The sequence below is a fragment of the Alligator sinensis genome, unplaced genomic scaffold, assembly GCF_000455745.1.
Source record: "Alligator sinensis unplaced genomic scaffold, ASM45574v1 scaffold777_1, whole genome shotgun sequence".
NCBI lineage: Eukaryota > Metazoa > Chordata > Crocodylia > Alligatoridae > Alligator > Alligator sinensis.
The window spans coordinates 3,805,878-3,818,697 of NW_005841882.1; the positions used below are offsets into that span (position 1 = coordinate 3,805,878).

At 40.4% G+C, this 12,820-nt stretch overlaps 1 protein-coding gene across 6 annotated transcripts in view; it reads left to right on the top strand.

The window, feature by feature from the left end:
- The window catches only part of XPO4 (exportin 4), a 130,889-nt gene that overhangs the window by 99,974 nt on the left and 18,095 nt on the right, over positions 1-12,820 (top strand). For all 6 annotated transcript variants that reach the window (XR_003092584.1, XM_006017628.3, XM_025196630.1 and 3 more), the window contains 5 exons: positions 1,319-1,478; positions 3,308-3,477; positions 8,027-8,201; positions 8,793-9,086; positions 11,474-11,654. Coding sequence is in view for 5 of the 6 variants with exons in the window: in XM_006017628.3 (XP_006017690.1) it covers positions 1,319-1,478; positions 3,308-3,477; positions 8,027-8,201; positions 8,793-9,086; positions 11,474-11,654 (980 nt within the window). In the remaining variant the exon portion in view is untranslated. The remainder of the gene's footprint in view (positions 1-1,318; positions 1,479-3,307; positions 3,478-8,026; positions 8,202-8,792; positions 9,087-11,473; positions 11,655-12,820) is intronic.

Consider the following 12,820-nt stretch of genomic DNA (forward strand, 5'->3'; position numbering starts at 1 on the left):
AACTGGCCTATTTTAAGGAACAGTATGAGAGCTACAAAAGAAACTTCTGTCCATTTTTAGAAGGAAGATGATAGCCATAAAGCAGGGTCCCAAGCTTTGGAAATTTGAAGTAAGGCATGGCACATTGTACTCTAATGGCTGTGAAAGATGCTATTACCCTAGTTTTGTTTTGTTTTAATTTCTGTCTTATGTTAATCTTAACCAGATAGCCTGAGATGGCTTTTTGTCTCCATCAGTTCCCTGGGTTGTCAGGTGCACAAGTTATATGGCAACATTATACTTAGTCCCTGTACAACGAAAGAGCACTCTGTTTTTCAGTGATAATTTTTCCATGTAGCTGATAAGAGGCAATGAAAGCAATGTTTTCTACTCCAGCATTCTGTAGTGGGGAGAGAATCTGGGCTAAATGGGGAAGGTTTGGAGATTCCTTGAGAATTGGGATGGAGGGAGGTGTGTTACTCCTATAGCAATCAAAATAAGAAGAAACAGTTTACTGCTTCTGCATTTGTGTTGCAGTTTGTACCAGGCTGCAAAAACTGTACACTTAAGGCTGCCAAAAGTTTGTAGCTAAGGTTAAGAGGGGGAGGGGGGAAGAAATGGAAAGGTATCCTGTCTGTAGAGTACTAGGCATTATTCCAGTTGGACAGCTTCCCATTTCCCCTGATGTCAGAGCACTGGAGAGCATTCTGTGTACTGCAATAATTTTGGAGTCTAATTTCAAAGTCAGAGCTGTTCCCCTTTGCACCTTGACTTCAGTCTTAAAGTATTTCTGTCCCATCTCCATCCTCCTGTGTAAAGAGAGACTATTCATAGAGACTGCTTACAGATGTAAAAAGAAACAAACCAAGAACAGCCCCCCAACACTTTAGTTTAAACTCAGCGCACCCCTACACTGAACCCAGTGCATGCCCAGAAGAGGCATTGCATTAGTTGGACCCGACTCACCCAACATCTGTCTAGATTGGGCGCTTTAGGGGGGCTTTTTTGGTGGTTTTATTTAATAGCTGATTGAAATAGCTTTAGATAAAAGTGCTCAGAAAACCCCGCTGAAGCATTTCATCTATGCAGATGCTGCAGATCTAGGCCAAGCTAACACACTGGTTCTTCCAGTAAAGCGTTTAACGTTTGTAAGCAGCCAGAGTGTTTGCATGACTGTATTGGGGCATAAATATTTGGGCTTTGTATTTTTTTTCACTGTATTCCATGAAGAACAGAAAACATTGAGACAATGCAATGTAGGGGAAATTGACCCTACTTAAAGGGGAAAAAAAACATACAAAAATCAGTCATGTGTCTTAATTGTACTTCATATCTGCAGGTTATTATCTGCCATCCTAAGAGTTTCAGAAGTAGAATCTCGAGCAATAAGGGCAAATCTAACACACCTTCTGAGCCCACAAATGGGAAAAGATATTGTCTGGTTTCTTAAGCGCTGGGCAAAGACCTATCTCCTAGTGGATGAAAAGCTGTATGACCAGGTAAGAACAGAATTGCAATTGTGATTGCAATAATTGACTAAATAATAGGCAGTAATACTCTTTAATGAAAGTAGATTTGATGTGTATTTTGAACCTCAAGTGTCAGGGGTTTATAACATGCAAATAGTTGTTTATTTTTAAAACTCAATGTGCACAGTTGTAGTCTGAAAAGTGGGCTCTTTTCCCAAGGAAAAAAATTAAATAGTAAATAAGTGGCGGTGGTCAGAGGAATTGTCCACACTGGTGGGTTTTTTGTTTTGTTTTGTTTTTTGTTTTAAATGTAATTGTGTAGGGTTCGACATGAAAAAATTTATGCTATGTGGTTCCATAGGTAGAACATATTTTTTACCAAAGTTTTGGTAATAATGAGTCTGTCTTTCAATCTGTGATGTCATCTGTAGTGCAGTGATTGTGGCACATTGCCTGGTAATACAATGGCTACGGAGGGAGTTTGGCAGTGATTCTTTAATCTCTTTTAACATTTTTATGTATTTTTTTTTTTTTTAATGAAGAAGGGCTAGGTGGACCAAAAAAATCCATTAAAATTTGAAATTGTTCTCTTAGCTAATAGATGTTACCTTATGTTGTTATCCTTTTCTTTTCCCATTTTATTGTGTTCTATACTTACCTGTCACACACTGCTGCTATTTCAGTTGCAAAAATCTGTGGTGTAGGGGTAGTCTCTTATGCTACTAGCACAGTACTGAGTACAGTGCGGATTTAACACAATTTGGACATCTGGAAATAATCATAATATAGTCGAAATATGAGGAAGGATAGATACACTCAGTAAATTATATAAAATAATAAAATAAAGATTACCAAGAATATTTCTGCCATCATTCATTGTGATCATATAGTTTTATATGATGAAAATAACAGGAAATTTGAAATTGAGCATGCTCACCGTGTACTGATATAGTGTTTCCTGCAAAAAATTATAATAAAATTCCTGAGACTCAGTTTTTAACGAATTTATTTTGTAAAGAACAAGAATTTTTATTTACCTGGAATTCTCAGAAGAAACAGATATTAACATATCCAAGTCTAAGGATAAAATCCTTCCCCAGAACATTGCATATGGAACAAATTCCAGGGACCAGCTACAGAAAATATTCACTACAGCCATGACAGATGTGGAAAAAAATCCCAAAATAACCCAGCGCTTTACCAGAACAGGCATTGCATCAGTTTGACTCAGCTCACCCAACGTCTGTATAGATTGCATGCTTCAGCGCAGCATTTCGGTGTTTTTTCGCAGCTTGCATGTGTTCCTTGATTGACTCAGCTATTGGATAAAAGCTCCGAAAAGCCCTGCTGAAACGCGCAATCTATACAGATGTTGGACAGGCCAGGACAAACTAACTCATTGCCTCTTCTGGCCATGCACTGCACTCAGTGCGGGGGTGCGCCAGGCTGAAAGTAAAGCGCTGTTTGGCTTTTGTTTTTTTCCTGTCTGTAAGCAGCCTGTGAGACGGTGTGATATCTTGCAAGGCTCTCTTTGGTTGAAAACTCTACAACTGCTCGGTTTGCTGCTATCAGATTTTTCAGTTCTCAGGAATTTTTTCTTGAAGTGCTTATGGAATTCTTTTTTTTAAGTTTTGAACAAATATTGGTAGATGTATAAAGTTGAAATTGTTTTCTGCTTTTTGCCATTGCATTTAAAAGTAGGTCTTGTTTGTTGCCCATTTTAAAAAAAAATTCTTTTATCAGCAAGAATTTTGTGTTTTAAGGAAAGAGGGAAGGTCTGAAAACAAGTTGCTGTTTGGTTGCCATATACATCATTTTGTGTATTGTAAACTTCATTTATTTAATTCTTTTTCTTGTAGATAAGTCTGCCATTTAATACAGCATTTGGTGCAGATACCGAGGGTTCACAGTGGATTGTGGGTTATCTGTTAGAAAAAGTAATCAGTAACCTGGCAGTATGGAGTTCTGAACAGGACCTTGCAAATGACACTGTGCAACTGCTAGTAACATTGGTGGAAAGGAGAGAGCGGTAGGTTGAAGATCTATCCAAGCCCAGACTTTTCTTTTGCATCTTCTAAAATTATATTGGGCCAAAAATAGGGCAAATGCAGTATCTCTTATAGGGTATTTATAGTTGTGCTTCTACAACTGAGACCACTTGCACTTTCTTTTGAGAATTAAAGCATTAGAAATTCACAAGCCTATAATGTAGATTTTTATGAACAAATGTACACATGTTCATATAAACCAAACAGCTTGCCATGTGTTCCCTAGTTTTCAAGTAATAAGCACCTCCCAGGTTACATTAAATTGTTACCAGCTTTATGCTTCTGTAACTCAACTGATGTAAGTGGAGTGTTACAAATATAAAGCTAGTATAACAGTGGGGTTTTCTTTTGTGCTTATCACTGTAGAATCTGAACACTTCAGAAATATTAACTAACTTATTTTTACAGTACTCCTGTAAAATGGGGCGGGCGTGATATTCATACTTTACAAATGAGAAATTTGAGGCACAGTAACACTAACATAAGTGTCTACTAATGTTTGTTTTCCAACATGAGTGACACCTGAGGCCTAGCACAGGGGTCAGCAACGTTTCTGGGCAGTGCGCCAAAAACACCTAAGCTTTATGGGCTAGATGCGTGGTTTCAACCATCCCTTACCACGCCCCATGCCTTGCAGATAGTATATTGATATCGTCTACACTTTAGAAACTCATCATGGGGAGGGGCTACAAACTCACCAGGGGGGGCAGCAAGAAATGGTTACCAGGGCGCCTGTCGGGGTAACTAGAAATAATGGCCACAAATTGGAAGAGAGCAAATTCAGATTGGACATCAGGAAGAAATCCTTTACAGTGAGGGTTGCCAAAATATGGAGTAAGCTTCCAAGGGAGGTGGTGCTGTCCCCTTCCTTGGAGGTGTTTAAAAGGAGATTGGACAGGCACCTGGCTGGGGTCATCTGACTCCAGCACTCATTTCTGCCCAGGGCAGGGGGTTGGACTCGATTATCTAATGGGTTCCTTCCGACCCTAACATCTATGAAACCTTGATTTGGCGTACCAGGGGCAGACAGTTGGGGAGCTGTGAGGGGTGGCAGTGCATACCTGGCCCCTTCCCCACTGTCCGCCTTGAGGCATGCTGCCTGCATGCCAAACAAAATGCCTTTGCATGCTACGCTCTGGCACCTGTGCTGTGGGTTGCCTGCACCTGGCCTAGCTTATTACATTTAATATGTTTAAAACACAGATCAGAATTACTGCTGTGATTTGTCAGCAGTTCCACAAATATGCCAGGGTCTCAAGTCAGGCACTTATATTGGACAGGTGACTGTAATTGTTTGTTTCCTTTTTAGGTTACAAGTCAAGTACTCAAAAAATATTCTTTTAATAGAAAGTTTTGTGTGTGTATATAACCTGCTCGTTTTCTAAAGGGCTGTAAGCCCAAGTTTAATAAAAGTTTGAATGAGGGAAAGGGAGAGTGAGCTTGGAAAGAAAAGGAGGCAGTATTGAAGGGGGGCGGTCTGGAAGAAGGGAGAAGGAAGGAGTAGGTAGAGTGACAGAAGTGAGACAATGGTTGTAGCAGGAGTAGCACTAGAAGATTTGAAATATGAGATTCAGTACTTATTCTTTCTGTACATACAAGTATTAGAAGTAACAGAAGGACCACCTCCTGGTGGTTGGCTGGAGTGGTTGTACTGTGTCCTCTCATGAGATTGGATATAGACTGAGTCTTTCCTGTGGTTGAAGCATGCTCACCTGAAGACCAGTAGAAGTGGCTCAGAAATGAACTTCCTTCTCATTGTTTGAACTTTGTTCATTTCTGGGCCACTTCTACTGGTCTTCAGATGAGCAGGCTTCAATCACAGGAAAGACTTACCATATTTACTTGAATATTAGATGGTCCTGATTATAAGACAATCCCCCAATAATCAGATTCTGTATATAGAAAATGTATACATTTTTTATATTATTTTCCAGGTGTAAAATCTAATTATTGAAGGCTTGTCTTGCATTTGCAAACTCCCACTATTATAGCAGGGAAAATAAATCTGGGGGAGTCAGGTAGCCCCTTTGCCCTCTACCCCCAAACCACCAACTTCTTTCCCCTGCAGCCCCTTTTTCCCTCCTTACTATCAGACCCTCCTCTCCGTGACCACATGGAAGTGAGGAAAAATTTGGAAAAACTGGCCTTGAAATAAATATAGCTGTGGCAATTTACATGTAATACCCATAGAATTAGTTCATCCAGAAATTATGCATTTTACCTTTTTTGAAGCTACTGCTGCAAGTTTTAATACAGATACTCCATAAACACACTTAAGTAGTGCTTAGCACCTACTTAGAGTACAAACTATACATGACATTAGTTTAAAGCCAAAAGGCTCATGATTTATCATACAGTTCATTGGGCTGTGCTTTTCTAGCATTTCAAGCCATAGTGTCCGCACTGCTCAGTATGTGTGTGTACCTCGGATATCCCTCCCCCCCCCGCAAAAGATCCACATGTTAATTAGCTCAGTATACCCCCACTCATGATTATAACCAGGTGTTCTTGTCATGAGTCCTGGGGTCCTCCAGAAATTTAGGTGGAGATGAGACACAGGGCAACCTGGTCTGATTTCACCTCATGAAGGGTGGTGCCACACTAAACATGAAAGAGGCTGGGAGAGGGGTTGACAGAAGGATTCAGGATGAACTGTTTGGGGCCCTGTTTGGTGATGTTTGTGAAACAGTTAAGGCTGGTGAAGAAACAGGTGTCATTGGACATGGAAAAGAAAGGTGCAGCCTGGCTGTGGGAGTGAAGAGAAAGTCAGTGTATGCAATGTAGTGGCTCACCATGACTTTAAAAAGAGTTGGCACTGTGGGGGGGACTGTGCTCAATAGTCACTACCACATCTTATCCAGATGGGCTGCACTGACCTATCCTCATGGTAGATTCTGTCAGCTTTTTTGGCAGTAGGTAAGGGTGTCAGCGCTTACTCTAGTTTCTCCAAGTTCTGGCCTAGTGTTGCAGTGCCTCCAGCCCCAGTGCCCATTCCCTCCTGGGGGAGCAACTGCTGATTTTGATTTGATTTGATTTGATTTTTTAAGGGCCATAGAGGATGTTTGCCTCATATGGGCCATGTACTTTATAGTCATGCTCAGTGTTGGCTACATTTTAACCAAATTCATAGTTAGTTTTCATTACTAGAGCACATGCTGCCTTTAGCAGCAGTTCAAAGATAGGCAGTGTATATGATGCAGTTTCCTTGTATGTGAATGTAAGATCAAAAGGCTTTTTTCCCCATATTGATCGGCAATTATATTCAAATCAAGTTGATTGAGGGTTATATTCATCTTATATTCAAGTAAATACAGTAGTTTACACTCAGTTCTTGCAGAGGAGCAGTGGTGGCTCCCACCAATCCAAAAAAATAGCTTTTTATATTGGCAACTACTGCTGGTCAGAGAAGGAAAAAGACCATAATGCAAGAGGGCCTCATGCAAAGGTGTTTTCCTAGGCTGTGCTTTGTCTTAATCTAACTCTGTTAGGAATTCGTCCTTGAGCAGAGGCAGCTATGCACAGTAGACTCTAAGGCAGGGTTTTATTAATGGGGGGTCAGCATTTGCAACCCAGCATTTGCTGCAAGGTGCCAGTTCCCAACTGCCACCCCAGCCCTCCCATATCCTTGTAGAAGGCTGCCTGCCCCTCACCTCCACCCTGTGAATGTAGCCTCTGCTGAAAAACATGCTGATGAAAATCATAATAAAGAATGATTTGGAGCAGTTAATTCAGTGGGTTGGTAAATAGGCTTCACAAGGAGGGTGACACCAGCCCTCCACATAGAGAAGGGGATTGGCAGCAGGGGTTTGGCATGCCTTCAGCAAAATGTAGAACAGATTGGATGGCTGGGGTGGCAATAGTGAATTTGTGCATGGTAAATAAACTGGAGGCTAGAGTCGCTCTAAGTGGACCAGATCCATCCCAGAGGCCGTGAGTACAGTGGGGTACTCTGAACAGAAATGGCAGAAGTTTGTTTTCCAGGAGCCTGCCTGAAGAGCCCTGCATGTATATGAGATGTCCTATTGTTTTTGATATTTACAAATCAGATCATAAGGGAATGCTATGAGACCTTGCTGATATTTCCTTTTGGCTAAACAGAACATGTGAATAAATAGGGTTTTGTTTTGCATAATTGGAGGCATTTGTGAATCCTCTTACACTCAAGGCTCAGAGTGCCTTTCAGAGGAAAAACAGAAGCAGGAACAAACTGCTGCTTAGTTCTCTCTTATCACATAATGTGAGACATTTTGATTTTGATGCATGCAATATGTGTAATAAAATGGTTCATATTAATCTACAAAGTATTTTCCCATTCCATGGTTCAACATCTGTAGAAGAATACTCAGAGTAAATGTTTGTAGTTGTCTAAAAATAATATGCAAATAAAATGAAATTAGGAGAGTGAGCAAGAGCATAAATTCTAGAAAAAATACAAAAACTTAAGTTGGTAGCAAGGATAGTTGGGAGAAGCACTTGGCTTGTATGTGTTTATAAAATTTTATATGATTAAACTATTTCTTTTTCATTTAGGGCAAATTTAGTAATTCAGTGTGAAAATTGGTGGAATTTAGCTAAGCAGTTTGCAAGGCGAAGCCCACCTCTCCATTATTTGTCTAGTTCTGTGCAAAGAACACTAATGAAAGCGTTAGTTTTGGGAGGTTTTGCTCATATGGACACAGAGACAAAACAACAGTATTGGACTGAGGTAAGACTTCTGTCGCATGTCTTTCAGCAGGTAATGAAACTGAATTTAAAGTATCTCCTTTTAATTCAGCTTTGCATGGAAATTGATATTTTGAACATCTTTGAGATCTTTAAATATTTTCTTTTATGATTGTTACTTTTATGGTTGTTATGATTAAATATGCAGTTGCATATTTTATCAGGTTTAAAAAGAAGGACAGTAAAATAATAAATGGGATATTGAAATTTTTTTTCAAGCTTGCCCATCTTAAAGCGAGATGTCCCCATTTGAAAATTTTTACTGATTAAAACTATGATTGCAGTGATATGTGCTTACTTTCAAAACAAGTTCAGATCAGTTTAGTTATGAACACTGGTTTATAGCTTGAACATGAACAGTGAGACTAAATGAAAGGTAATGACAGATTGTAGTATATTACTAATATCATAATGAAGACTCATCTTTGTTTCCTTAATGATCTATATCAGAAAGAAAAATCTGTGGATTATACTGAATTTAGGAGGTAGTCAAATACCAGAGAAAATGGATAAGTGTGTGTAAAACTGGAAGAATACACTTATACTTAAAAAAAAAAAAAAATTTATTCTATAGGTTCTTCAGCCGCTTCAACAGCGATTCTTGAATGTGATAAATCAAGAAAACTTTCAACAGATCTGTCAGGAAGAGGAGGTGAAACAGGAAATCACTGCCACGCTAGAAGCACTTTGTGGCATTGCTGAGGCTACCCAAATTGACAATGTAGCAATCCTCTTTAATTTTCTAATGGACTTCCTCAACAATTGCATTGGATTAATGGAGGTGTACAAAAACACACCAGAGACTGTTAACCTCATAATAGAAGTCTTTGTTGAAGTTGCACATAAACAAATATGCTATCTTGGAGAGGTAAATATGGCCAAAGAGGGGAGGAAAGGGAAAGTGTAAAATGTCATTCTCTGAACAAAGTAAGCCTGAATGTTTTTTTTAGATGCTGGGTTGGAAGAAAAGTTGTACAGCTAGGCTCTCTTGAATACCTGTAGAAGAATGAACATGTGTAAACATTCCCCAAGAGATTAAAACAACCTTTTGACCTTTTAAAAGAATGCATCTACTAATTTATTTTTGATTATATATCAAAATGTAATCAGCTAAGGAGCATACCACAATGTTTATATTTTAAAAAGTGATAAGTATCTTTAAAGGAAAACATGTTCAATGCAACAAGCACGTCCAGTTGCAGGTTTCCACTATAATAAAAACCTAATCACATTGACTACAGACAAGGAAAATGGAAGGCACAATGCACAAAACATTTGGTATACTAAATTCACATTTTCTAGTCAGGGAAATATGTATGTGCATTGTCAGCAAAAGTAATCTAACAGGATAAGGAATATCTGCATATCCTACTAAAGTTAGCCATAATTTCAGCAGTTGTGGAGCTGGACTAGTAATGAAATTGAAGTGCAGAGCAGGCTGGTGTGTGTGTGGTTTCTTTTAAATTTTTTTAAACCACATTTAATTTTTTCTAGAGGTTAATCTAGGGCAGGGGTAGGCAATTATTTTGGATGGAGGGCTGCTTACTGAGTTTTGACAAGCCATTGAGGGCCACGTGACAGGCAGCCGGGGCAGATAAATATTAATTTTCTCAATTTTTAGGGGCCCCACAGGCTGGATAGAATGGCCTGGTGGGCCACATCCGGTCCACGGGCCGCATTTTGAACACCCCTTATCTAGGGGAAACTTTCACTGCTTTTTCCACTTGTGCAAATCCATAATGTAGACCCATTGTATTGGTGCTACATTAGTAAGATACCAGGAAAGTTGGTTCAGTGCAATGCAAATTCCCTAATATAGATAAACTGTAGTTATTACCATTAGATCTGCACTAATAGGGTTGTAGCTACAAAATTTGCTTGTATCAACATGCTGTTTAGCTTTTGAGTGAATTTTATAAGCTGTTTCATGATATGACATGAAATGTTGGCCTGTTCCAAACTATTCTATGTAGGTAGTCTTAATTTATAATTTTGTTACATCTAAGGAACCTGCCAAAAGCAAGGTTATATTATTTTAGTGTTGGAAATCACATCAGGGTGGCGCCTTAGAGACGTGACTCATTCAGAGGTGGATAAGCTTTTATAGGCAACAGCCTATTTTGTCACAGCATTTGATGATGGTAGGCTGTTCCTGTGAAAGCTTATGTACCTCTTTATTGGCCTTTAAGATGCCATCTTGCCTTGCCTTCTGCCTGAATTCAGACTAACTTGGCCAGCTACCTATTTCCATCATAGGTGGTAAAACATTAATAAATGGGCATGATATAGGTTTCCCTCGTTTTATGCAGGTTCTGTGTGTGCAAATTTGCTCTTATGCAATAACCCTTTTTATATAAAAAAAATTTCATTATATGCAAGGTAAATTCACTCTTATGCGATCAGTGTGGTAGAAGCCTGCAGTCACCTGCTTTGTATGGCACATTGTGGGAGTGACATACACCAAAATATAGTCTCCTGTGTAGATCTGTGCTCCTCACTAGTTGTCTGTGACACGTGTTTCTGTAGTTGCCATCCCCATTATGATGGTGCCCTGTGCTTGTGTGTACTGTCTGCTGTTGGTGAGTACCAAAATTGTCTTGTAAAAGTGGTTGAAATGGGCCCGGGGGTCAGTACAGTCGAGGTGTTGGAACATATCCCTATTTGTTACATTGTAAAGTGGGTTTCCTTAATGCGAATTCAAGTTATGCACTATTTTCTAGGAACACATACACAGCATAAAGTGAGGGAAACTTGTATTTATATTACTTAAGGCAGGGGGGTGTCCAATGTATGGCTTGAAGGCCAGATCCAGCCCACATTCAACCTATGGGGTTTCTCACCATGGCTGCCAACAGTGAAGGAGCCTCTGTGTCAGTGCCAAAAGTGAAGGAGCTAAACGCTGCCACTATCACTTAACCCCCCTGACTGTTTCATCATAGCAGCTTTGGCAAGGGGGCTTGACCTGGCTGTGGTTTTAACTATTTGGCTGCCGTTGCCAATGCAGTGGCCCTGGTTGCAGTGAGAAGCCCCATGGGCCAGGTCTGAAGGCGGGTCATAAAGAATGATGTAAAGAATACCCATTGTCTTGATATTTTTAATATCAGTTATATTATGCTAAATAGTAATGAATAATAGAACTGAAATTAAGATAATCGATATACTGTCAGCCAAGCAGAACCAGGCTAAACACCAACCTAAAATATTCTAGTTTTAGAGTATAGGATTTTACTTTCTATTTTTTTTTCTCTGTTGCAGGCCAAAGCCATGAATTTGTATGAGGCCTGCCTAACTTTGCTTCAAGTGTATTCCAAAAATAATTTAGGTAGGCAGCGCATAGATGTTACAGCAGAAGAGGACCAATACCAGGATCTTCTTCTTATTATGGAGCTTCTTACTAACCTTCTGTCAAAAGAATTTATAGATTTCAGTGATACAGGTAAGAAGGGATTTTAAGAATTGGTGAGCCATAGGGTGGTGTTGAGCTGAAATTATGGCCTGTAAAATAACTCTTTGGTGGTATGAGTAATCATCTGAATTTTTTAATCAGCAAAAAATATCATGAAGTGAAAGCTACTTATCTAAGCATTACTTATTGTATAATTCATTTTCTTTAACACTTCTAAAATGCCCTTTTATATTCAGTACTGAATAACTTGGTCTGAAGCAGACAGAGCCTCTAAAGTGCTATTGTTTTGTTTCTAGATACCAGAAAACAAGCACAGTGAATTCAAAATAAGGACTAATTGAAAAGAAATACACTTTTGTCTGATATCAGGTCTTGATTCTGTGATATACTCCATTTAATAACTTCTGTTTAGTTTCATTTGTATGAGAGAATGCTCAGCAACTTGCCTGAAAGGGCACTTTTACATGCAACAGAAATTGTCTGTTTTTGCTGTTGGATGTGTGTCACTGTACACGTATGGGGACTTCTTATGATTTAAATGAGTTTGCTATGTTGCAAACTAAACCGTATCTGCATATAGTTTAGTTTTCAGTGTAGCTATTTGTAACATTGCAGTCTTTGATAGCTCACCCCCAACCCCTTCCTCCCCACCTCAGGAGAGAGGGGCTGAAGGTAGAAGCAGTGAGGGGCCTGATCCCTTCTCTTTTTTTCACAGCCTGCCCGCATCTCCTGTGGCCGGGGGTGAGCTGCCAGTGGGCCAAGAGGCCCCTGAGCTGCAAAGGGCCCCAGTCGTCCCTTCTGCAGCAGAGGTGCCTCCTGGGGCTGTCCCGTGCAGGTGCTGCCCCAGCTTGGGCTCAGGGAACAGTTGGATCGGGCTAGGTGCTGCCTGTGAGATAGGGCAGCACCCGCCTGCTAGCTCCCCGCCTGGGGGGTGCCACTGCCATGCAGGGAAAATCCAGGGCCCACCGGCAGCTCTCCTCGCAGCTGCAGAAGAGGCAGGCAGGCTTTGTGGGGGTGGGAACCGAAAAAAAAACCATGCCTGGTAGGTTTCCATGGCACAGGCTCAGGGAAGAGTTGGATCCAGCAGATGTTGCACGCAAGCTGGGGCAGCACCTGCGCAGCTAGCACCCCGCCCAGGGGTTGCCACCGCCATGGAGGGGAGGACCAGCGGTGCTGTGTGCCGCTGGCGCCGGACC